The 27419-nt window shown below is 40.8% G+C and overlaps 1 protein-coding gene across 1 annotated transcript; it reads left to right on the forward strand.

Moving 5' to 3' along the window:
- The first annotated feature begins 1681 nt into the window (after positions 1 to 1681).
- Positions 1682 to 26995, forward strand: LOC109865582 (speckle-type POZ protein). The gene is made up of 10 exons (XM_020453872.2): positions 1682 to 1812; positions 16368 to 16559; positions 16674 to 16795; positions 17046 to 17197; positions 18111 to 18238; positions 19123 to 19300; positions 19411 to 19466; positions 20399 to 20521; positions 21972 to 22114; positions 22251 to 26995. The coding sequence occupies exons 2-10, from the start codon at positions 16482 to 16484 to the stop codon at positions 22393 to 22395; spliced, it is 1125 nt and encodes a 374-aa protein (XP_020309461.1). The 5' UTR covers positions 1682 to 1812; positions 16368 to 16481; the 3' UTR covers positions 22396 to 26995.
- Positions 26996 to 27419: the final 424 nt, after the last annotated feature.

Here is a 27419-nt window from a genome sequence, read left to right on the forward strand (position 1 = left end):
GCTGCCGGCCCAGACGGCATCCCTAGCCACGTCCTCAGAGCATGCGCAGACCAGCTGGCTGGTGTGTTTATGGACATATTCAATCAATTCCTATTCCAGTCTGCTGTCCCCACATGCTTCAAGATGGCCACCATTGTTCCTGTTACCAAGATAGCGAAAGTAACTGAACTAAATGACTATATCCCTGTATCAATCCTGCAAAACATCAACCTCAATGTCACCAGCGAAAAGGCGACTCTGGGATGCTGGCCTTCTAGGCAGAGTTGCAAAGAAAAAGCCACATCTCAGACTGGCCAATAAAAATAAAAGATTAAGATGGTTAAAAGAACACAGACACTGGAGAGAGGAACTCTGCCTAGAAGAACATCCCGGAGTCGCTACTTCACTGTTGACTTTGAGGCTGGTGTTTTGTGAGTACTATTTAATGAAGCTTCCAGTTGAGAACTTGTGAGGCGCCTGTTTCTCAAACTAGACACTCTAATGTACTTGTCCTCATGCTCATTTGTGCACCACTCCTCTTTCTATTCTGGTTAGAGCCAGTTTGCAAGAAAGTGAAACCCAGGCTACCTAAATATGGTTCCCAATCAGAGACAATGACTAACACCTGCCTCTGATTGAGAACCATGTCAGGCCAGACATAGAAATAGACAAACAAGACATCCAACATAGAATGCCCACTCAGATCACACCCTGACCAACCAAAACATAGAAACATACAAAGCAAACTATGGTCAGGGTGTGACAATGTGATACATCCGGTACTGTAGTGCCGCCTCTTGCACTGAGATGCAGTGCCTTAGACCGCTGTGTCACTCAGGAGTCCATCAGCATAGATGCAGCTTAAATCAAATACAATTTTATTTGCAGAGTAAAGTGACTAGACATCAGGATAGATAATAATAAGAGTAAAATAAAGAACAGAGTAGCAGCAGCATATGATGATTATGAAAGTATGTGTGTATGTGTTCATATTTAAATAACTATTTAGCAGTCTTATGGCTTGGGAGTAGAAGCTGTCTCGGAGCCTGTTGGTCCGAGAGCCGATGCTCTGGTACCACTTGCTGGACGGTAGGAGAGTGAACAGTCTACAGCTTGGGTGCCTGAAGTAACTGGCAATTTTTTGGGCCTTCCTTTGACACTGCCTAATATAGAGGTCCTGGATGGAAGGGAGCTTGGCCATAGTGATGTACTGGACTGTCTGCACCAAGCAGTGATGCGGCCAGTCAAGATGCTCTTGATGGTGCAGCTGTATAACATTTTGAGGATCATATGGCCCGTGCCAAATCTTTTCAGTCTCCTGAGGCTTAGTTGGTTGCTAACCTTGAACATTAACATTTGAGTAATTGAGTGTCCACAGAGGGGTGATGCTGCTATTAATTCTAATCCATGTGCAAATTAAATACACCCATATCAGCCTCTCTTAGTGCTTTAATCTTGGGGCATTGTAATTAAAGTAAAGGAATAGCCCACCAAATCTGCAGATTGAATTAAGATAAATTGGTCCAATTAAGTATAAACACCGACCCCCAAATGTTAGTGTATACCAAAACCTGAAATGTTGATTCATTTTCAGCAAATTCAAAGTGCAACTTGGTGTTTCAATCAATAAACACTGTAAACTTGTACTATTTTTTTGGTCGTAAACATGGACATTAGGGCCTGGTTGCAAAGTCCTCGGACTTCCACTCCAAAACAGTAGATAGCGCTGTGCATGCAAATAGCTTTGGCTGAAATCCAATGATGGAATCTTGTCGATGTTGCAGCAGCTAACGTTAATAACATAAGATCTGCGCAAATACAGCCAGTTAAAAGGTGAGTTTACCGAAAATGTAGCTAACAAGACAGATTGTTACAAAGATGTAATGGAAATATGAATTCATATCTTTGTCGTTATGAAATTAAAAACAATGTTGCCATTTCCTAAAATAAACAATGAGTTGCAATCAGTAGCTACGTTAGTATGGGAATTTGAAGTTAACGTTAGCTACCGCCGCTAGTTAGCTGGCACCAACTTACTGGCTAGCAAACTGTATGGGGTTTAATAAAATGGGCTAATTAAATGTACCGCAGCTATTTGTTAGCCAAGTTATACATGTTAACATCTCATGAGTTTCAAATTCATGACAACTAATTTCGCCATGTTGTAGTTCGCCAGCAAGGTACTTTATTTTTTAACTGTTGACGTATCGACAAATATGGCTAGCACAATTAGCTAACGTTAGCTAACTTGCTCTTCAAGTTTGTGTTAGTCATCCGTAACGTTAGCAAGCTAGCCACCCACCCATCCATCCAAAGCTTTGGTTTGGCGTTCAAGTATTGTTAGCTAGCTATGAGCCTAACGTTAGGTCGTTCGTTAGATGGCCATGTACCTAACGTTAGCTACATTTCCTGAATACGTTCCCTTCTCAGCTATACTGTCTGTATTGTGTTAAAATCACCATCTTCAACTGGCCAATTTCAAACAGGCAGAATGGCATGTGCATTAGCCAACATGAAATGACAACTGTAGGAAAAGTTTATGGCAGATGTTCGTCCACAACACAAGTCGGGGGCTGTCTGGCTAATCAATCAACCCAAAGTACGGTTAGCACTTAGCTAGCTACCTATTAGGTAGTACCAGCCTGCATCCATTGTGCAGTTAGGTACTGCATTGCACCTCACAAGAACAATAGTAGCGGCTTAGTTAGTGCAGTAGATTGACATGAAACATTCCATCTTGATAATGACATTTAGAAATTAACTGATCTTTTGGACCCATATTCCCCAATGACACAATTTCTTCTCTAACTTCCTAGACCAGACAGTTTATACCGCTCAATATGACAAACTGCCCACAGTCCCCAAATGAAGGGACAAATTAAGCCGGTAGCTCCAAATGCCAAAACATTTAGATAGAGATAATGATGGTGGCCACACTGAGTATACAAAACATTTGGGACACCTGCTCTTTCCACGACAGATTGACCAGGTGAGAGCTGAAAGCAATCAGTGTAGATGAAGGGGAGGAGATGGGTTAAAGAAGGATTTTCAAGCCTTGATTGTGTATGTGTGCCATTCAGAGGGTGAATGGGCAAGACAAAAGGTGTACATGCCTTTGAACGGGGTATGGTGCTAGGTGCACTGGAACATGCAACACTGCTGGGTTTTTCATGCTCAACAGTTTCTTGTGTTTATCAAGAATGTCCCACCACCCAAAGAACATCCAGCCAACTTGAAACAACTGTGCGAAACATTTGGAGTCAGCATGGGCCAGCATCCCTGTGGAACACTTGACACCTTGTAGAGTCCATGTCCCATTGAATTGAGGCGGTTCTCTGGGCAAAAGGGGGTGCAACGAAATATTAGGAAGCTGTTCCTAATGTTTTGTACATTCGGTGTATTGTGCATACCCCACTATACCATGAGACATCCATGTCTTGAATGATTGTGATTGGTATCATTTTAAAAGATATATTACCTTAAACATAAATTATATTACACAAAAACTATTTTTTCTTCATATTCGCATATGTTGCAGCTTGGATGCTATTTTACATCGTCTGAGGGTTTTGGGTTGTGCCTGCCATCGGTTGAGATACATGCTCTTCAATACAGGGTGGGTGTCATGTTTTGGCTGATATATTTACTAAAATGGGAATACAATTTAAACAACTTTCTAATTGTACCACCAAGATGGTTGGAGGTCCACACATCAGATGATGTTGGCTTGATTGGGAATATCTGCATTAAATCATACTGTCTTCCATAGGAAAACTATTGCAAACATTGAAAAATATAGATAATAAAATTGACATGTCTATTTAAGTTGACATTCAACAACATGGTCCAGCGGCCATATTTGTGGTAGTAATTAGAAGTACAATTTCATCAATTTAAATTTCAATGGTGTTCCAGCTAAATTGGCGTTTACACGCTTTTAGATACTTTTTTATAAGCTTAATGTAAATTGTTAATTTTTTCTAAGAAACCTATCTCCTGAATGTTTTGGTATTTGGGTCCAAAACATCACTTTCTGACTACTTCCTCCATGGGAAAACATGTATGGAAAGTTTTTGTTTAAATCCAAAGGGATGCTGTCAAAAAGTGATTGAATTCAAATGGATTTACCTGTGTAACCTCTTGGTGCAGCTGCACTGGTAGTAATAGCATCAAATAGAAGGTGACTGGAGACATTAGATACAGTGGATTCGGAAAGTATTCAGACTCCTTGACTTTTTCTACATTTTGTTACGTTACAGCCTTATTCTAAAATTGATTAAATATTTTTTTCTCAATCTATAAACAATACCCCATAATTACAAAGTGAAAACAGATTTTTAACCTTATTTACATAAGTATTCAGACTCTTTGCTATGAGACTCAAAATTGAGCTCAGGTGCATCTTGTTTCCATTGATCATCCTTGAGCTTTCTACAACTTGATTGGAGTCCACCTGTAGTTAATTCAATTGATTGGACATTATTTGGAAAGGCACACACCTGTCTATATAAGGTCCCACAGTTGGCCGTGCATGTCAAAGCAAAAACCAAGCCATGAGCTCGAAGGAATTGTCTGTAGAGCTCCGAGACAGGATATCGAGGCACAGATCAGGAGAAGGGTACCAAAACATTTCTGTAGCATTGAAGGTCCCCAAGAACACAGTGGCCTCCATCATTCTTCAATGGAAGAAGTTTGGAACCACCAAGACTCTTCTTAGAGCTGGCCACTCGGCCAAACTGCGCAATAGGGGCAGAAGTGCCTTGGTCAGGGAGTTGTTCAAGAACCCGATCTGACAGAGTGACCACCTCTGTGGAGATGGTGAGAACCACCATCTCAGCAGCACTCCACCAATCCAGCCTTTATGTTAGAGTGGCCAGACGGAAGCCACTCCTCAGTGAAGGGCACATGACAGCCCGCTTGGAATTTGACAAAAGGCACCTAAAGGACTCTGACTAGAGGTCGACCGATTAGGGTCGATTCAAGTTTTCATATCAATCGGAAATCGGTATTTTTGGGTGCCGATTTGCCGTTTAAAAAAAATATATATATATATTTTAATACCTTTTATTTTACTAGGCAAGTCAGTTAAGAATATGTTCTTATTTTCAATGACGGCCTAGGAACGGTGGGTTAACTGCCTCGTTCAGGGGCAGAACGACAGATTTTCACCTTGTCAGCTCAGGGGATACAATCTTGCAACCTTACAGTTAACTAGTCCAACGCAATAACGACCTGCCTCTCTCGTTGCACTCCACAATGAGACTGCCTGTTACGCGAATGCAGTAAGCCAAGGTAAGTTGCTAGCTAGCATTAAACTTATCTTATAAAAAAAAACAATCAATCATAATCACTAGTTAACTACACATGGTTGATCATATTACTAGATATTATCTAGCGTGTCCTGCTTTGCATATAATCTGACTGAGCATACAAGTATCTAAGTATCTGACTGAGCGGTGGTAGGCAGAAGCAGGCGCGTAAACATGAATTCAAACAGCACTTTCGTGCATTTTGCCAGCAGCTCTTCGTTGTGCGTCAAGCATTGCGCTGTTTATGACTTCAAGCCTATCAACTCCCGAGATGAGGCTGGTGTAACTGAAGTGAAATGGCTAGCTAGTTAGCACACGCTAATAGCGTTTCAAACGTCACTCGCTCTGAGCCTTCTAGTAGTTGTTCCCCTTGCTCTGCATGGGTAACGCTGCTTCAATGGTGGCTGTTGTCGTTGTGTTTTCTGGTTCGAGCCCAGGGAGGAGCGAGGAGAGGGACGGAAGCGATACTGTTACACGGGCAATACTATAGTGCCTATAAGAACATCCAATAGTCAAAGGTTAATGAAATACAAATGGTATAGAGGGAAATAGTCCTATAATTCCTATAATAACTACAACCTAAAACTTCTTAACTGGGAATATTTTTAGACTCGTTGAAAGGAACCACCAGCTTTCATATGTTCTCATGTTCTGAGCAAGAAACTGAAATGTTAGCTTTCTTACATAGCACATATTGCACTTTTACTCCAACACTTTCTTCTCCAACACTTTGTTTTTGCATTATTTAAACCATATTGAACATGTTTCATTATTTATTTGAGGCTAAATTGATTTTATTGATGTATTATATTAAGTTAAAATAAGTGTTCATTAGCATTGTTTTAATTGTCATTATTACAAAAAAAAAAAATTGGCAGATTAATCGGTATCAGCTTTTTTGGTCCTCCAATAATCGGTATCGGTATCTGCGTTGAAAAATCATAATCGGTTGACCTCAATCTCAGACCATAATAAACAAGATTCTCTGGTCTGATGAAACCAAGAGTGAACTCTTTGGTTTGAATGCCAAGCGTCACGTCTGGAGGAAACCTGGCACCATCCCTACGGTGAAGCGTAGTGGCAGCAGCGTCATGCTGTGGGATGTTTTTCAGGGACTGGGAGACTAGGTAGATGCAGCAGTCTGAATGTCCTTGAGTGGACCAGCAAGAGCCTGGACTTGAACCCAATCAAACATCTCTGGAGAGACCTGAAAATAGCTGTGCAGCGACGCTCCCCATCCACCCTGGCAGAGCTTGAGAGGATCTGCAGAGAAGAATGGGAGAAACTCCCCAAATACAGATGTGGCAAGATTTTATCGTCATACCCAAGAAGTCACGAGGCTGTAATCGCGCTTCAACAAAGTACTGCGTATTGGGTCTGAATACTTATGTAAATGTATATTTACAGGTTTTCCAATTTTGCAAAAATGTCTAAATCTGTTTTTGCTTTGTCATTATGAGGTATTGTGTGTAGATTGAAGAGGGGGGAAAAAACCAATATAATCCATTTTAGAATAAGGCCGTAACGTAACAAAATGTGGGAAAAGTCAAGGGGTCTGAATACCTTCCCGAATGCACTGTATGAATTAGTCTCCCTTCCAACTCCCCATAACCTCCTTTGATTGTTAAAGGTGATGGGATTTGTGTGAGGAAGTACAATTGCGCAAGTCAGGGATGAAAGAGTCCAGATGATCGCAGTTGAAAAAAAAATGAACAGTTCAAATGTTTTCTGAGATGTAATTTTTAGGAAAGGATGAGTCCTAGGAGCAAGGGCAGAATATAAAATGTCTCCCATAGAGGTCCAATGTGGACTGTGCTATTGATTTCTGGTCCCTGTACCAATTGGGCAATTCCACACGTGGAAAGTGACCACTTTATGCCCCTATTAAACCTGCCTCTTGTAACACCCTATGAGCTGATAACAGCACATGATACAAACTACATTTTGGTGTCATTATAATCCTTATAGTGTGCTCTAAAATAGGGAGTATGTCTAGATTCTGAAATAAAAATGTTCACATTAATTTATTCAACATAATGAATATCTCAAGTATACTTTTTGATTTAGCTTATTTTTAGAGATATTGTTTGGAGTAATATACTCTTCAAACTAGAGGTCGACCGATTAATCGATTAATTAGGGACGATTTTCAAGTTTTCATAACACTCAGTAATCGGCCTTTGTACGCTGATTATGGCCGATTACATTGCAAACCACGAGGAGACTGCGTGGCAGGCTGACCACCTGTTACGCGTGTGCAGCATCAAAAGGACCTTGTGGCTGCAATGAGCCAAGGTAAGTTGCTAGCTAGCATTAAACTTATCTTAGAAAAACAATCAATCTTCACAATCACTAGTGAACTACACACGGTTAACTAGCTTGTTCTGCATTGCATATAATCAATGCGGTGCCTGTTAATTTATCATCGAATCACAGCCTACTTCGCCAAACCGGTAATGATTTAACAAAAGCCCATTCGCAAACAAAGCAGAATCGTTTCAGTAATGTACCTAATCATAAACATCAATGCCTTCTTAATCAAAACAAAAGTATTTTTTATTATATATTTAGTTAGAAGAAATTCATGTTAGCAGGCAATATTAACTAGGGAAATTGTGTCACTTTTTTTGCGTTCAGTGCAAGCAGTCGGTGTATATGCAGCAGTTTGGGCCGCCTGGCTCGTTGTAAACTGTGTGAAGACCATTTCTTCCTAACAAAGACCGTAATTCATTTGCCAGAATTTTACATAATTATGACATAACATTGAAGGTTGTGCAATGTAACAGTAATATTTAGACTTAGGGTTGCCACCCTTATGATAAAATACGGAATGGTTCCGTATTTCACTGAAAGAATAAACGTTTTGTTTTCGAAATGATAGTTTCCGGATTTGACTGTATTAATGACCTAAAGCTCGTATTTCTGTGTTTATTTTATTATAATTAAGTATATGATTTGTTAGAGCAGTCGGACTGAGCGGTGGAAGGCAGCAGCAGGCTCGTAAGCATTAATTCAAGTTAATTCAGCTCTTAGCAACGCTTGAGACACAGCACTGTTTATGACTTCAAGCCTATGAACTTCCGAGATTAGGCTGGCAATACTATAGTGCCTATAAGAACATCCAATAGTCAAAGGTATATGAAATGCAAATGGTATAGAGAGAAATGGTCCTATAATAACTACAACCTAAAACTTCTTAACTGGGAATATTGAAGATTCAGGAACCACCAGCTTTCTCATGTTCTGAGCAACGAACTTAAACGTTAGCTTTTTTACATGGCACATATTGCACTTTTACTTCGCCAACACTTTTCTCATTATGTAAACCAAATTGAACATGTTTCATTATTTATTTGAGACTAAATTGATTTTATATATGTATTAAGTTAAAATACTTTTATTTTTTTCAGTATTGTTGGAATTGTCAGCATTGAAAAATCACAATCGGTCGACTGCTACTTCAAAACGTCAAATTTCCAGAGTGTGTGCTCTGCTACTTTTGAAGATTTGACCCATTATAGAAATTGACATTGTAGGTCATTAATCAATCACGTTCAGCAAATCACCAGCAGAGGAAGTTTCCTTCAAATACATTCTCCCATTCACTGTGTTGGTGGTGCTCATAAAACTGATCTTAACTTCAAAAGTATCACAGCACCCACCTTGGAAGGTTTATGTAGCCTACTTGTAGAGTATGTTTTAAAACAATATATTTAAACAAATTTAACTCAAAAAGGGTTCTTTTGAGATTCATTAATATTTTGACTACGAAATACATTTTACTTTAATGTATTCAATAATCTAAACATATTTTAGAGCACATTATTAGAAGTATAATGACACCAAGATGCCTGTATCATGTATGTTTAATGTAGGAGGCATGTATAGGTTTAAAAAGGGTCTAACAAAAAATGGTTATTGTTAAATATAAAAAGCATATCAAACATCCTACCTCCCTATTAAGTTTAAATGTGAAAATATCCAGAACAATCTGAGATACCAAAACTATTTCCTGGCCTTCCTGGTGTGGAATTTCCCAATTATTGTTTTAAGGTTTTGTCTGTGACTTAGTGCAGTCTTTAATCACTGATGCCTTGGCGATAGACCAGTGTTTCCTCTGAGACGCTCAGGATTGAGAAGCTTGGTTCTGGGGACAATGCCACAGATGTCTCCAGTGTTGAGGGAGTGTGCAATTGACATGGTGACAGCAAGAATGTCCACCAGAGCTGTTTCCAGATCATTTTAATGTTAATTTCTCTACCATAGGTCACTTCAAATGTTGTTTTATAGAATTTGGCAGTATGCCCAACTGGCCTCACAACCGCAGACCACGTGTAACCACGCCAGCCTAAGACCACTATCTCTGGCTTTTTCACCTGTGGTGTTGTGGGAGACCAGACAGCCAATGAAACTGGGTTTGCACAACCAAAGAATTTCTGCACAAACTGTCAGATACCCTCTCAGGGAAGCTCAACTGCACGCTCTTCGTCCTCACTGGGGTCTTGACCTGACTGCAGTTCTGTGTCGTAACCGACTTCAGTAGGCAAATGCTCACCTTCGATGACCACTGGCACGCTGGAGAAATATATGCTCTTCACGGACAAATCCCGGTTTTAACTGTACCGGGCAGACGGGAGACATTGTATGGCGTTGTGGGGGTGAGCGGTTTGCATGATGTCAATGTTGTAAACATAGTGCCCCATGGTGGGGTTATGGTATGGGCAGGCATAAGCTATGGACAGCAAACACAATTGAATTTTAGCGACGGCAATTTGAATTTAGAGATACCTTGATGAGATCCTGAGGCCCATTGTCATGCAATTCATCTGCCGTCATCATCTCATGTTTCAGCATGATAATGCACGGCCCAATGTCGCAAGGATCTGTACACAGCCCCTGGAAGCTGAAAATGTCCCAATTCTTCCACGGTCTGTCACCCAGTGAGCATGTTTGGGATACTCTGGATTGATGTGTACGGCAGTGTTCCAGTTCCTGCAAATATCCAGCAACTTCGCGCAGCCATTGAAGAGGAGTGGCAAACCATTCCGTAGGCCACAATCACCTGATCAACTCTATGCGAAGGAGATGTGTCGCGCTGCATGAGGCAAATGGTGGTCACACCAGATACTGATATATATATATTTTTTTATCCATGTCCCTACCCTTTAAAAAATTTTTTTTTGAAGGTGTCTGTGACCAACCGATGCGTATCTGTATTACCAGTCATGTCAAATTCATAGATTAGGGCCATGAAGTTATTTCAATTGACTGATTTCCTTATGAACTGTAACTAAGTAAAATCTTCATAATTGTTGCATGTTGTGTTCAGTGCAGTAGTAGTAGTAGAAGTTAAGGATAATACAAAGAAAACAACTGGTGAACATTAATGTTATAAACGTATCATTGTCACATCAATTCAGGCAATTTATCTCGACATGGATTTTTGTCCATGTGGCCCAGTTTTACTATGCATGGTCCATATTATCAGCTATGTTATTAGCAATACACTTTATCACCTGTAACCCAACTGATAGCACCATAGTGGCTATAAATGGGCATCCCCATGCTTCAGCATATCTGCATTTAGCCTGTTGAGCTAATCATTAGCTAAATCCCACATGTGTTCTTTAACTAAGTAGCATTATATTGATACATTTTATATTCCCAAAAACGTGCATAAACACAGTGAATATAATGTAGGCCCGACTGTTGAGGTATGGCGGCTTTCTTATGGAGGTTTTGGAGCAGTGGCTTCTTCCTTGCTGAGTGGCCTTTCAGGTTATGTCGATATAGGACTTATTTTACTGTGGATCTATTTACTTTTGTACCTGTTTCCTCCAGCATCTTGACAAGGTCCTTTGCTGTTCTTCTGAAATTGATTTGCACTTTTCGCACCATAGTACGTTCATCCCTAGGAGACAGAATGCGTCTCCTTCCTGAGCGGTATGACAGCTGCGTGGTCCCATGGTGTTTATACTTGCGTACTATTGTTTGTATAGATGAACGTGGTACCTTCAGGCGCTTGGAAATTGCTCCCAAGGATGAACCAGACTTGTGGAGGTCTACAATTATTTTTCTGATGTCTTGGCTGATTTCTTTTTGATTTTTCCCATGATGAGAAAAGAGGCACTGAGTTTGAAGGTAGGCCTTGAAATACATCCTCAGGTACACCTCCAATCGACTCAAATGAGGTCAATTAGCCTATCGGAAGCTTCTTAAAGCCATGACATCATTTTCTGGAATTTTCCAAGCTGTTTAAAGGCACAGTCAATTTAGTGTATGTAAACGTCTGACCCATTGGAATTGTGATACAGTCAACTATATGTGAAATAATCTGCCTGTTAACAATTGTTGGGAAAATGACTTGTCATGCAGAAAGTAGATGTCCTAACCAACTTGCCAAAACTATAGTTTGTTAACAAGAAATTTATGGAGTGGTTGAAAAACAAGTTTTAATGACTCCAACCCTATGTCAACTTCTGACTTCAACTCTAGCTGTCCCAACAGCAGTGCTTTCTTTTCAGCACCATGGAGTGAATCCTTAGCTACACCTGGCTATCAGCAGAGCCTTGTCTGGCAGCGAAACAGTTCATTCAGCATAATTTACTTACTTTAAAAACCATAGCTAATATGGCTGATTTGCTTAAACAAATGTGGATTCTACTGACAATTGAGATGTACAAACTATGGCGTAAGACTACGACGAGCGGATAAGAGGCAATCTATAATTTCAATAAGACAATGAGGAGCAGCGACACAATTCAGGACATAGGCCTTTCTTAATGTATTCTCCCTGTGCACTAAGTCAGAATTAGGGATGCACCGATATGACATTTTTGGGCGATTCTGATATTTTCCTTGACAAAATAAACAATACCGATTTATTTAAAATTTTAGTGGCCTTTTAAGTATTCTAGTACAGTTAAATAGTTAACCAACATACACTGACCAAAATGTTATTTTGTTCGCCTTTACATGTCCCCATTACCAGTAAAACATAATCATAACCAATTTTTTTTCACTTACTTGCTGTGCTGTTCATTTGTTCAGTCTCAAAGTTTCCGCTCTGTCTGTCCGTGGCCTCTTCTGTCGTGAGTCCTCTTCCTCGGTGTGCACTGTTACTGTGTCCCTTTCCATCTTGTCCAGCTGTGTCTGTAACATTTCACGTAAACTCTGTTTCTTGTCTGCATCGAAGTAGCAGTCCTTGTACCTAGCATCGAGCATGGTGGCGACACAGTAAAGAGGCTCAGAGAGAATGCCACCCAATCGCTTGTTCACAGCCTCTAGTAGAGTACTTTTGCAAGTTTTAATCCCACGGTATGTCAGCAGTTTTGTTGAGCAGTGCCATGATTGAGGGTATCGCATCTAGCTTGTTGATGTGCTTTTCAACAATACGGTGTAACTCCGGTAGGGCAACATCTGAAAAATAGCGCCTACTTGGTAGTGTGTATGTAAATAAAGGGGGCATATAAGCAGACAATGAAAGCTCTTACAATATTTGATGATTACATTTCTCTAACACAGGCTATAGGCTACACGTGCACCATCAAGTCAGAACTGTAGGCTAAGTTTTGAGGGACCAAATTATTAGGGTGAGGCACATGGGCTACTAACAGCATACATACACTTAGTATTACTTTCTTAGCTACAGTAACAGTGCATTCGGGTATTACGCTACAAGCTTGCCACACCTGTATTTGGAGAGTTTCTCCCATTCTTCTCTGCAGATCCTCTCAAGCTCTGTCAGGTTGGATGGGGAGCATCGCTGCACAGCTATTCAGCTATAGCTGAATGTGTTACTACATTGAGGCATGTCTTACCTTGCTTCAAAGTAGCCTTGGCAAAATCCAACCAAACCTGCAGGCAATTATTTTTATTAAGACTACCAGATGCCATTAAAACCAGTAGCTTATTTCTCATGTTCTATTGGTTTTCAAAATCAACTTTCTTTCATTGTCTAGTAGCCAAAGGCATAATACTAGTGATATTAGCAACCCATGCTGGTTGTTGCATCTTTAGCTCTCCCCTCTAAAAATTTTGAAACCGCTCGCAGGTGCAGTGCTAATTGCATTATGGAACTAACATTTGCATGTTGCTTATTGCCTTTTGCGCATTGCTGCGCTTATAATGTGAAGAAACAATAGTTTATCAACATTTTAAGCTAAACGTTCTGATCTATTGCATGAGCCTCACTGCTTTTAATTAATTTTTTATTTATTAAAAAAGAATTTGCCCCTTTTCTCCCCAATTTCATGGTATCCAATTGGTAGTTAGTCTTGTCCCTTCGCTGCAACTCCCGTACGGACTCTGGAGAGGCGAAGGTCGAGAGCCTTGCGTCCTCTGAAGCACAGCCAAGCTGCACTGCTTCTTGACACAATGCTCACTTAACCCGGAATCCAGCCGCACCAATATGTCGGAGGAAACACCTGGCGACTGTGTCAGCTTGCGTTGTCCACCACAGGAGTCGCCAGTGCACGATTGTACAAGAACGTCCCTGCCGGCCAAACCGTCCCCAAACCCGGACGATGCTGGGCCAATTGTGTGCTGCCCCATGGATCTCCCGGTCGCGGCCGGCTGCAACAGAGCCTGGACTCGAACCAGGATCTCTAATGGCACAGCTAGCGCTGCGATGCAGTGCCTTAGACCACTGGGCCACTCAGGAGGCTTTAATGTCTTTTTTTAATGTAGCCTATGGATTTGGGATCCATCGTCCCACAACTGTCCCAGAGTCTGTTTTGGAATTGGCTATTTTATTATTCGCACAGAACGACAAGCTGACCAATAGAATAAGTACACTTTTTTTCCACTATGGCGGATAGTAGATTGACATCGGCTAGTTATTTTGCTGTTGGTTACTTGTCTTGTTGGATGAGGGAAAAGTGAACGTGCACAATTTGAAAATCCAATAATTGTCCATCACAATTTGGTAAGAAGGGTGCACGCCTTAACATCCTTGAGTTGCATGTTCTATTAAGATGAATTACCATAATCTAAATGTGATTTCTGTCTTTCTGAGTACCGTGGGTGGATGCCCTAATCAGGTTACGCACCCAATGCCTATGGGTCCAGTAAATGTCCTGAATGTCGGGTAAATTAAAATGCTACAGGCACCACATTTTCCTAATGGAAACTGTTCCGGCAAGTACTGCTCTAGCCTCTAATTTTGGAGGTACATTTGTGTCTTTTTGTCAAGAGCAAAACTTTTCTTTTCAATCAAAAATAATTGTTCTGAAAGCAAAAAACGAGGCTTCAAAGTAAAAGAAAATTGTTGCAATCAAATATTTTGTAATAGAGCAGTAAACTTTATGCATTTTATTCTCCAAAAATATTTCCAACAAAAAATGTATTTGAAAACAAAACTCCAATTTAATTTCGGTATCAACCACACTCCATTTTGGCAAGACTGCCCCCTTTGCTTGCAGTGCTTTTTTGTTGTTGTTGCTTTTTAAACATTTTCGTTCTTCGTGTGCACTTTTGACCTCACAGCTGTGGGTGGGCTTTAGTGGGAGGTGTGGATGATGCTTCTACATGTGTCAGCCATTATTTGAGTGTCAATTTGGCAACAACCATCACTGTTCAGCCTTTCTTTCTGACACAAAAAAATGTCAGTGTAGAGCCCTGCTGATGAGTCACTTTAGCGGACACTGACAAGTCTTTGACATCAGCTTTGAATCCTGGGAAAAATACAAACAAGATATTTGGTTTACTTGTCCTGTTGCGATACCATGGACACAACTACCTTGTATTTAGATAGCTAGCTTGCTGTTGCTAGCTAATTTGTCCTGGAATATACACATTGACTTACTTACTGGAATATACACATTGACTTGACTTACTCTGACAATTAATCCACACACAACTGTCAACTGCATCGTTTCTAATCATCTCTCCTCCTTCCAGGCTTTTTCTTCTTTGGACTTTATATGGCGATTTGGCAACTAACTTTCATAAGGTGTATTACCATAAACGACCTCAGTTCATCTTTCAATCACCCACGTAGGTATAACCAACGTGGGTATATGCTTCTAAAAGCCAATGAGGAGATTGGAGAGGCAGGACTTGCAGCTCGTCGACAAATAGAATCCACTTTAGCACCTGCCAATTTTAGCACCTGTCAACGCAGACGCTCGTGAGCAGTGTGGGTGCAATGATTGAATAACATGTATGTGCACATATATTTTTTCAACGCTCGCGCATGCGATGCTACCTGTGTGGTCAGCATGTAATGCTCTTGTGGCTGAATGGAAGCAAGTCCTCGCAGCAAGGTTCCAACATCTAATGTAAAGCCTTCCCAGAAGAGTGAATGCTGTTATAGCAGTAAATGGGGGACCAACTCCATATTAATGCCCATGATTTTGGAATGAGATGTTCGACAAGTAGGTGTCCACATACTTTTGGTCATGTAGTGTATACTGTCAGAGTGCTTAGAAAACACGGTCAATTTGTTAGTTAGGCTAATTGTCCATAATTTCTCATCCAATGAGCAGTAGGCCAACAAACTGTTTGTGTGGCTTGCTAGCGCTTGAGAGGTGTACAATCTGTCGGCAGCGAATTTCACACAGGAGTAGCTCTCTCCCTTGTTAATTTACAGTTCATTTTGAGACTTAATTGCCATTGTGAAGGTTATTGATCCTGGAGTGGCCCCGCCATGGGCATCCAATCGTCCGCTGTCCCCAAAGAGTCGTGGACAATTTATCCAGCCTGAACCATGGCCCTCACTGGCAATCTCTAGGCGTGCAGCACAGCCTCATACAGAGTTAGGGAGAATTGATTGAAATTATATTGAGTTTATATGAGTCTAGACCAGCGTTTACCAAACTCTTGTCTTCTATCCTTGTTGGTCATTTTATGGAGGATGTTGCATGGTGGTTAGGCTTCTGGTAAGGCCAAACAATTGCATATTTTTTCAGACTGCTGATTTACATATGTGCTAGCCTAGGCTAGCATTTTTTATTTTATTTTTAGATGGGGAAAGTGGTCTATATAATTCAGGAATTAAAAAAGAAACATAAGGCTGTGTCAGGAGTTGGAACATGTTAGTTTGAAAGTACTGCTCAGACCTGTCCCCTGTCTTTTCAGGGCACAAATTGTTACCGCCTGAGGTTTGTCGACATCTTGGACTCTGGAGTGATTCTGGACCTCTGAAAGAACAGATTCTCCCACACTCCGCCACGACCTGCTGCCACCCTGGCGATGTCAAGAGTCCCGAGTCCCCCTCCCCCCGCGGAAATGTCCAGCGGGCCTGTGGCGGAGAGCTGGTGCTACACTCAGGTAAGGGATGAGTTTAAGTGTGGGGTTGGGGATTAGAATAATTATTTTCTCAGGTCAAAGCACGCATCTCTTCATTATATTGCCTCCCATCTCTGGCGGCTTTCCCCCCTACAGATCAAAGTGGTAAAATTCTCCTACATGTGGACCATCAACAACTTCAGCTTCTGTCGCGAGGAGATGGGCGAGGTCATTAAGAGCTCCACCTTCTCCTCAGGAGCCAATGACAAGCTCAAATGGTGCGTGGTGGATAAGACTTTTCTTTAAATGTTTCAAGATGTTGTATTTGTTATGAAAGACCATCAAAATTCTACACAATGACTAAGGCATTATCACCAGATGTTGTTGGTTGGAGAGTTGGCAATGGCACCAGTGCACATTTTGCTGCTAGCAGCCCAACTCTTGTGTCAATGGTAGCTAACCGCTTTGATGAGAGTGCTGTGTTTAACTGTTGAATATTGACTGTTTACTCGCTCATAATTCTAACAGGTGTCTGCGGGTGAACCCTAAAGGGCTAGATGAGGAGAGCAAAGACTACCTGTCCCTCTACTTGCTCCTGGTTAGCTGTCCCAAGGCTGAGGTGCGTGCCAAGTTCAAGTTCTCCATCCTCAACGCCAAGGGAGAGGAGACCAAAGCCATGGGTGAGTGAGGTTAGCAGTAACCACTCTGATGGAGAGCTTTGGGAAATATAAAGAATAGGATGGGTGTGCCGAGTACTCGGATAAAACAAGTATCGTAACATATATACAATTGTGATACAAGTATTTTTGTGATCGGAGTCATTTTCAGCTGCCAGCACGCATCTTTCTTAAGTCAGAGATTCTGCATGCTCTTAAGGACTCAATTGGATAGTTCAGCTGTCTAAAAAAGATATGGGTGGGCTGTATGTTGATGCTGCTACGATTGGATAGAGCGCAGCTGTAACGCTCTTCAGCTCCTCATTCAGTCAGTTGTCCTCGCACGTTTTGCTCCGGTCATTTAGATTGTTGCTGCCCGCTGTTTATATGATAAAGAATCAGTGGGCGAGGATGTAGGAAAAAAAAGATGAAACCATGATGTGCATTCTGAGTGACAGCAAACATGCCTGCTGCATGTTCTGAGAACACACACACCTCCGCTGTTCCTGGAGCTTTTTATGGTCTATAAACATGCAAGGAGATTATTAGGTAGGTCTAGGCTATTGCCAAGAATCATTTTGAAGCACTTACATTTTTCCTATTATGAGTATACGATACGATTACAAATACGAGTATGGCCAGATCGGCAAACCCCTATAGAATAGTATGCTTGAACATTTTTGTCATTGGTCTCTCTTGTCTGCATTGCAATTCAGCATTTAGCTGCAAATGTGTACATCATGAAATAAACTCAAGTAGATTTGCAAATTGTTTAAGTATTATCAAGACAACCTTTAGCGGATCAAATCAGCTCACCGGCCAGATTTGGCTCGTCGGCCGCCTGCCTGTTGAAAACCCTTACCCTAGTTCAACACATGAGTCTATGTATAAATAGAAGTGTTTCTCACAAACGTTTCCTCTCTCCTTGACTCTGCAGAAAGCCAGAGAGCATATCGGTTTGTCCAGGGGAAGGACTGGGGCTTTAAGAAGTTCATCCGCCGAGACTTCCTGTTGGACGAGGCCAACGGTCTTCTGCCTGACGACAAGCTCACCTTGTTTTGTGAGGTAAGACCCTATTCCACTAAATGAGAGAGGCTTAAAAGGGGAAATTTCTCCTGTCAAAACAATTAATCATCTTTAGACATAAGGCTATTTTTCAGGTCTGAAAACATCTGACAAACTTTGATTTTGTAGTGAAATGTTCCTTTAAACAAGAAGATGGGGGAAATTCAAGAGTGTACAGACTGTCCTTTGTGTTAATTTCAGGTGGCCTGGTTTACATTCCCTCTGTATCTCAGCTATTCATGTCTCTGAGGTTGGGTGGGCTGCTGCGGCTGTCAGTGTTTTAAATGATTTAGTTGTTTTGGGGGGAGGTTGATGTGGTTGTCTTTGTTTCATTGGAGCACATTGGAAGGCTTAGTTAATATAAACGTCTCTTTTTGATGGGATCCATTTTGATCGTTGGGCAAAGCGTCTATCATAGTCGAAAACATGTACGCACAGCAGTGTTCTAGAATATTGGACCTTTTGGCTTTCATACTTTTAGATTTCTCAGTGCAGCTCAAGCTATTTTTCCAACTGTTAAGAGGACTCGTACCGAAGCAGTGATGGTTGGGAATGTTTGGGCTGTGCGTCCCCCACAGGTGGTGGTCTCAGAGCCGCGTAGATATGTCACAATGGGACGCCGGACTATTGCTTCTCATCATCTGTGGACTTTGATTTATGCTTAAGGCTGTATCTATTTAGACAGAGCATCTTTAGTGGCTTCACATTGTTGATAATTGTGACCAGGTTGGTTTGGTGGGCTTACTCTGGCTGCGTTTAGGCAGGCAAAAAAAAAAGAAATTTCACTAACTGGTCTAAACATCTGAAAAGATCTGATATCAAAATAGCGGAAAAAAAGATTAGAATTGGGCTGCCTGTCTAAACGTAGCCTCTGTTTTCTCAAGGTGAGTGTGGTGCAGGACTCTGTGAACATCTCGGGTCAGAACACCATGAACATGGTGAAGGTGCCTGACTGCAGACTGGCTGATGAGCTGGGCGGGCTGTGGGAGAACTCACGCTTCACCGACTGCTCCCTGTGTGTGGCCGGGCAGGAGTTCCAGGCCCACAAAGCCATATTAGCAGGTACAGACAGAACACACACATTCATAAAATACAGACGCCTCCAATTTCTATTGAGGCCCAGTGGCATGATCTAATCTTTTAATCTAAAGAAATCTTTGTATTTTCCTCAGCACGCTCTCCTGTCTTCAGTGCCATGTTTGAGCATGAGATGGAAGAGAGCAAAAAGGTGAGTCAGGGGCCCCTTTCCTCAATCTTCCTTCACTTGTTTATACGTCCAAAAATATATCAGTGCAGGTCAACTTTTTTCTTTATTTCTTTTCTTTATTTAGCCAGGTAAATCATCCTCTTTTTATAATATTGACTTCAAAGTCCTGTTTTTTTTTTGTTCCTGGCTTAAAACATTTCTGTAAAAAAAAGTTGTTTCACTATTTTATCCCCTATCTGCTGGTGTAACGGCGTAATTTAACAGATAGAAAGAATGCAGATGGACTTATAGTATCTGCAGCGACTTACTGTCATTTCATAGTGAAAGGTGTTTCGTAGATCATTCTATTGCACAAGGCTGTTTGACGAAACCCAACGTGAGGGTTTCTAACATCAAATCATCTCACTATATGTGAGACCAACATTTCATCCTTTGCTGTCAAAGCAGCACGATCCCAGGAATTGTGTTTCTTATCCTTTGTGTGCTTGCAACAATAAGAAATGAAATTGTGTGCGATGCCTCAACCATTCTGAAATCCTTTTTAGAAAACAAGGCCATTTTTCAGTCATAGAGCAAGGTTGTTGTTTTTTCATCTTCAAATTGAACTTTTTTGAAACAGAGAAAGAAATGGTCCAACTTTACAATTTCAGACACACAATGGTCAATGAACAGCGATGAGGGGGAATATGCAGAAATCTATTTTCTCTTTGATGTTTTAGTTGTATTTCCTGTTTTGTAATTGAAAGGGCATCTCTCAAAGTTTCCCACAAACATGAATCATGCACATGTTGTACATTATTCCACTTCGGCTTCCTCTCAGGTGGATCAATATTAAACTACTAAAAACATGTGCAATTTACATGTATCGTATCTCTCTCTCTGGCTTTCTCCTTCCCCCTTTCTCTCTCTGCCTCACCGCTTTTCTCTCACCTGCTTTCTCTCCACCTCTCTAGAACCGAGTGGAGATCAATGACGTGGAGCCAGAGGTCTTCAAGGAGATGATGTGTTTCATCTACACAGACAAGGCCCCCAACTTGGACAAGATGGCTGACGACCTTCTAGCAGCCGCTGACAAGGTAGGGTGAAGTTGAACCTTGACCAGTGTTCCCATTCTTGGTCCTGAGGATTGCACATCCTAAGGGTTGCACATTTATTTTTATTTTTTTCCCTAGCACTACTCAGCGGATTCAAATAATCAACTCGTTATTAAGCTTTTATTATTTGAATCCACTGTGTATTGCTAGGGAAAAACTAAATGTGCAGCTGATCCTAGATCTGTACCTAGTCGTAACTTCACCCTATAGCAACAAGGAAGCTTCGAATCAAAGTTTATTGGTCACGTACACAGTTTGGCAGATGTTATTGCGTGTGCAGCGAAATTCTTAAATTACTAGCACCTATCAATGCAGTAAAATGTCAAGACAGGTACATAAATAAGCAATTAAATAAAACAAAAAAAGAAAGAACAACTCCTCAAATTTCAGAACGAATTAAACAGTAATCCAAATTCAATGGAATGGAAAAAAAGATAATCCACGTTGCCTACACATGCTCACACACACAAGATTTTCAACTGACAGGCAGACACTGCACATCGTAAAAAGTCACCCAAACTTCAGACTAAACTTTTCGAATCCTGTGAGCTGCTCCATGTGACAACCAGTTAAGAGCTGCACTCTCTGGCTACCTGGCAGATTATTCCGCTCAAACTAAGGTTAAGTGTGCGGCGCGAGTGTGATAAAGAATCTACTTAACTTCTTGGTGACAGGGGGGCAGTATTGAGTAGCTTGGATGAATAAGGTGCCCAGAGTAAACTGCCTGCTACTCTGTCCCAGATGCTAATATATGCATATTATTAGTAGTATTGGATAGAAAACACTCCGAAGTTTCTAAAACTGTTTGAATGATGTCTGTGAGTATAACAGAACTCATATGGCAGGTGAAAACCTGAGAAAAATCCAACCAGGAAGTGGGAATTCTGAGGCTTGTAGTATTTTGGTTATGTTGCACTTCCTAAGGCTTCCACTAGATGTCAACAGTCTTTAGAACTTTGTTTGAGGCTTCTACTGTGCAGTGGGACCGAATGAGCCAGGTGCCTGGCAGAGGGCCACAGGCTCTGAGGCGCGGTCACGAGAGAGTTAGCTCTCGTTCCATTGCTTTTCTACAGACATAGGAATTCTCCGATTGGAACATTATGGAAGATTTATGATAACATCCTAAAGATTGACTCTATACTTAGTTTGACAAGTTTCTACGGGCTGTAACAGAACTTTTTAAACTTTTTGTCTGACGTTCGGGTGGACCTGAACGCGCTTTTGGATTTGTTTACCAAACACCCTAACAAAAGATTGTGTCTGTAAAAACCCTATGCTTCCACCTGAGCACATTGCCTGCCACTTGGAAGAACAATTTTCATAGAAGCTACATTTTTCTTAGTATTTTGTTAATCTGTTTGTCCTCGTTTTCATGTTCCTTCTCTCCCTAACCCACCTCATCCATCTCTGTCTGTCTTTCTGTGCGTCTCAGTATGCTCTTGAGAGGCTGAAGGTGATGTGTGAGGATGCGCTGTGCACCAGTCTGTCTGTGGAGAACGCTGCAGAGATCCTCATCCTGGCAGACCTGCACAGCGCCGACCAGCTCAAAACACAGGCTGTGGACTTCATCAACTAGTGAGTTAACTGCTGTGTGTGTTTGAGGGGGGCACAACGAGCTAGCAGTCTTCTATACCAGTGTTTCTTAATCTTGGTCCAGGGTACCCAGTGCACATTTTAGTTTTTGAAATTGTCCCCTCCTCTCTCTCTCTAGCCATGCTGCCGAAGTTATGGAGACGGCGGGCTGGAAGTCCATGGTGGCATCCCATCCTCACCTGGTAGCCGAAGCCTACCGCTCGCTGGCCTCGGCCCAGTGCCCCTTCCTGGGACCGCCCCGGAAACGCCTCAAACAGTCTTAACACACATACCACCACCCACCCTCCTCGCACGCACAGGGGAAATCCCTCCCCACCACAATTAACGCCTCTCCCTCAACCCCTCCGTCCCATATCTGAACCTGCTGTATTTGTCTTCTGAGATAGAGGGGGAAATGGAAGAGAAAAAGGAGAAGGCCAACAGTCAGCAGGATAAGAAGGGGATGTTTTGTTTACAATGAGCTGCTAGGCTATGCTAAAAACCCTCTTTCTCCTCAGCTCTGGCTTAATGAGGTCGGTGTTTGTTGTTGTGAACCCGTAACCACAAGAAGACCTGCGTCCTTCGATGACATGGGTCAGCCACATCCCAGGATGTGGAGTCTACCAACTGCATAGGAGATTGGGGGGAGGGAGAAATTGGCAAATCCAACCAAGCCCACAAGAAACACTCTTTCGAACATGGAGGATACAAGAGGATGAGAGCAAAGTGGAGCGATGCAAAGCAAGGCCTTCACTGCACATGTGTAGATTAGCTTCGTCTGTCCCTTTCTTTGTTCTCATTGGTTGACAACCATAGGTGCAGGTGTCAATCGAAAAAAGGGCCTATTTGATAGACTGGTTAGGTAGAGGCAGCATGAAGAAATGGGCCTGTTTACCACGATGACCTAGGGGCCAAGGGCCTGTTCAAAGACTGTGGAAACCCTGTTTTTAAAGTAGTGGGGAAAATGTTGCACTAATGTTACAGGTCAGCCCTTTGTCAAATGCCGCTGCAGCAGCAGCGATACAGAGTACTGTAGTAGAGAAGCACACATAACGCAAGCTTAGTGGGCGAAACCGTTGGACCGCCAAGGACAAATACCCTTTAACCTTCAAGCTAGCAATGGGTCATTTTGACCCCTGAGGCATATTTTTTATCATAGCCCAGAGATGGTTTATTAAATTCTTTAGATTTTTCATGACTTTGTCAATCAACTTGTTCTTAAAAAATCTAAATCATTGTTTAGTGTTTCTGTGTCAATATGGACTCTTTAAAAAAATTATACTGCTTTGGAGTCTTTTTTTTTTTTTTAACAAGTTAGCCATACCATCAGAGGGTGGAGGGAGACCTGTATCTGTGATTTTTGACCAGATAGACAGATAATTTGCAGAAATGCTGTATACATGTAACTGCCAAAATAAAACACCAACATAACATGTCTTCATAGGGTGTCAAGATAGGGTATAGGGTGCCCATCTCAGTTGCCTGTCTTGGTACCCTATGATTCGAAAAGTATGCTATTTGATTTAACATCCAGGGAATGCATGATTTTATATTTTTATTTGCAACCTGTCAAAATAGGATCCCGAATTATCAGATTTATTTTAGGCTCATCAGAGAATTTGCTGACATTTTTGTGCATATTGGCTTATAGGCTATATTATTCACCAACTGAGGAAGTGGGGACTCAAAAGACTCAGCTAGATTGCTAACTCTAAATATGATATTGTTGCTATATAGCCATTTAGGCTTATTTATTAATATAGCAGTAAATATCAGCTAATATCCTACAAAAAACTTTGTACCAGCACTAGGCCTAGGCTATGTGATGTTGGCCTATTTACTGCACATGGCGTGCTCTGCATCAAAACCATACTACAGCCTCCTCCGGTTGTAAAGTGGTGCCTTGAACTCAATATTAAGACGTGAGAAATAAATGATATACTCACAAAGCTCTGTCTCTCCTCTCTAACTAGAATGATAGTATATTCTTTGAAAACTATTTTTCCCCTCAATTGCTGTTTGGGCATTGGTCATATGCTTGTGCTTCTCTGAATGCATCTCTCTTTCCTCCGTGTGCACAGTGGGGAGAGTGAGTGGACAGGCAGATACTTTCATAGCAGGAATCAGCATAATGCATAGGCTATTACTGTTGTCCAAATAATGGTTTTAGAACAAGCTGCAGAAAATGACCTACGTATGCAAAATGCTTCAGAAAGAGGAAAGCAATCGTCCTATGCTCCTTTTGAGACCCCTCTTTCAAAGTCACTGAAATCTCTTCTAGCCATGTTAGTCAAAATAATAGGCAACTGGGCCTTTTATACCCTAAGCATGATGGGCAGTTAATTTCTTAATTAACTCCGGAACCACATCTGTGTAAAAGCACCTGCTTTCAATATACTTTGTATTCCTCATTTGCTCAAGTGTTTGCTTTTTATTTTGGCAGTTTCCTGTAGCTCTCCATGTACTCACCTAAGATTGTACTTTTCTATACCACGTATCTTATGACTGTACAAAACCAAAATTTCCTTATTTTTGTGCATAATAGAAATCTGCCAATGGTATACATACTTGATAGAACTGTAATACAGAACTCAGATACTCTGAATCTACACAGAGAGCTGTATTGGTGTATTATCCAAAAAAAGTAGTTATTGTAGGGAAAATCTTTTAAAAAGTTGCGATATCAGGTTTCTCTAGAGACATAATATTAAGTAATGCATATCATCATAGGGTGGAGGGGGACCTGTTGCAGGGATCTTGTCCTGAAAGACGGATCACCTGCAGAGATGGAGCACCTTATGTACCTGCCTTGGTTATAAGTGGTTATTCCTAGGTATGCGCGTATACAAAACCCAAATGACAATTGATATAGTTGCAGTCAAAACACCTTTTTATAAAAGTCTGTCAGTGGTATGAATACTTGGTAGAACTGTAATACAGAAACCAGCTATTCTCTGAATGTACATATAGTGCTGTATTGGTGTGTATTCTCTGGAGAAAAAAAATATTCAATGGAAATGCTATATAAATACCAGAATTCCTACAGATATGGGATCTTAATTTGAGATGCTTTGCTACATCAGGAAAGTGATCCTGCAGCAACAGGAAATGTGAATTATTATGTGGATTATAATTAATGGACATTTTTGTAGGGGTTGATAAATCTTTTAAAACAAATCAAGTCTGAATTTTTATGCGTAAATTATGAACTTTAGAATCCTTTTTAAACCTCAAATACTCTACAAGTTAACATTACCTGCTGTGCAGGAAGTGTCCTGCAACAACAGGGTGATCAAATTAAGATCCTACATCTGTATAATATTTTAAATGTGTCACTTGTTAAGATATTTTGGTTGCTATACAATTTGATTTAATGTGACTTTGAGGATTTGGGCCTACTCTTTTAAGCATGCATTAACCCCTACCACTCCCATTGTTTCGCTAACAATTGGTAATCCACATATGTAAAATATGCTGGAAGCTTGAGGATTAAAGCTGAATTCTCTGCAAGAGGCACAAAAAGAAAAGGAAACCTCTCCCATATGGAATGTAGCTTGATCTGCATCTTATTTTATCAATAGAAAAGAAAGTAGAGTGGATGAAAAAGAGCAATGCACAATGTAAAGTGTTTTTGGGGGGTCATGATTTAATTGTAATTTTGTGTGTGGATCTGTCTTGAAATCTTGGGATTTCTGTTGGAAAACAACCCAGAGAAGATGTTGTGCATCAGTTACAATTTTACATTAGGCTTCAATCAGGCTTATATATATTTTTTTTTTTTGTGATTTACTTTCTAGTTGTTTTTCCTCAGAACTGTCCTCATTGTTTTTCATAGGAATTTGTACAGACACACAAATTATTTTTGAACAATGTTAACAAACATTTTCAACCATAAAATTGAAAAGTAGATATTTTTTGGGGCTTGGCCCTGGGAGAGAATAACCAGAATGTGAAAACGAAGTATAAAATCTAATATTTCACTATGGTTTTTACCTGGCTGCAAATTAACTGTTTATTTCCTGTAGACATGTCTGGCAATGCTTAGTTTTTACTGTTTTTTTTTTCTTCCCAAAGGAATAAACCACAGCTATTTTGTAATGAATGCAGCACAGTCTTGGTTCATTGTGTGATAACATGTTTTGTATTCATGCCACTTGACTTATTCCACATTTTGTTAGTCGGAATTCAAAATGGATTAAATGGATTTTTATCACCAATCTACACACACTACCCCATAATGACAAAGTGAAAACATGTTTTTAGAAATGTTTGCAAATTTATTGAACATAAAATACAGAAATTTCTCCTATACATAAGTTCACACCCGTAAGTCAGTACATGTTAGAATCACCTTTGGCAGCGATTACAGCTGTGAATCTTTCTGGGTAAGTCTCTAGGAGCTTTGCACACCTGAATTGTACAATGTTTGCACATTTCTTCTTTTTACATTTCTTCAAGCTGTGTCAAATTGGTTGTTGATCATTGCTAGACAGCCATTTTCAAGTCTTGCCATGGATTTTCAAGGAAATGTTAGTCAAAACTGTTAACTAGGAACATTCAATGTCCTCTTGGTAAGCAACTCCAGTGTATATATTTGGCCTTACGTTTTAGGGGATTGTCCTGCTGAAAGGTGAATTTGTCTCCCAATGTCTGAAAAGCAGACCGAACCAGGTTTTTCTCTAGGATTTTGCCTGTGCTTAGCTCTATTTGTTATTTTTAACCTAAAGTCCCTAATCCTTGCAGATGACAAGCATAGCCATATCATGATGCAGCCACTACCATGCCTGAAAATATGAAGGGGTACACCGTAATGAGTTGTGTTGGATTTGCACCAAACATAACACTTTGTATTCAGGACATAAAGTGATTTCTTTTGCAGTTCTACTTTTGTGCCTTATTACAAACATAATTAATATTTGTACTTATTTCACTGCCATTTAGGTTAGTATTGTGGAGTAACTACAATGTTGTTGATCTATCCTCCAGTTTTCTCCTGTCACAGCCATTAAACTCTGTTTTAAAGTCACCATTGGCCTCATGGTGAAATCCCTGAGCAGTTTCCTTCCTCTCCGGCAACTGAGTTAGAAAGGACTAGAGGTCGGCCGATTAATTAGGGACGATTTCAAGTTTTCATAACAATCGGTAATCAGCATTTTTGGATGCCGATTATGGCCGATTTTATATTGCGCTCCACGAGGAGACTGTATGGCAGGCTGACCACCTGTTACACGAGTGCAGCAAAGAGCCAAGGTAAGTTGCTAGTTAGCATGAAACTTAACTTGTAAAAAAACTATCAATCTTAACATAA

The sequence above is a fragment of the Oncorhynchus kisutch genome, linkage group LG20 (genome assembly GCF_002021735.2).
Source record: "Oncorhynchus kisutch isolate 150728-3 linkage group LG20, Okis_V2, whole genome shotgun sequence".
NCBI classification, from domain to species: Eukaryota; Metazoa; Chordata; class Actinopteri; order Salmoniformes; family Salmonidae; genus Oncorhynchus; species Oncorhynchus kisutch.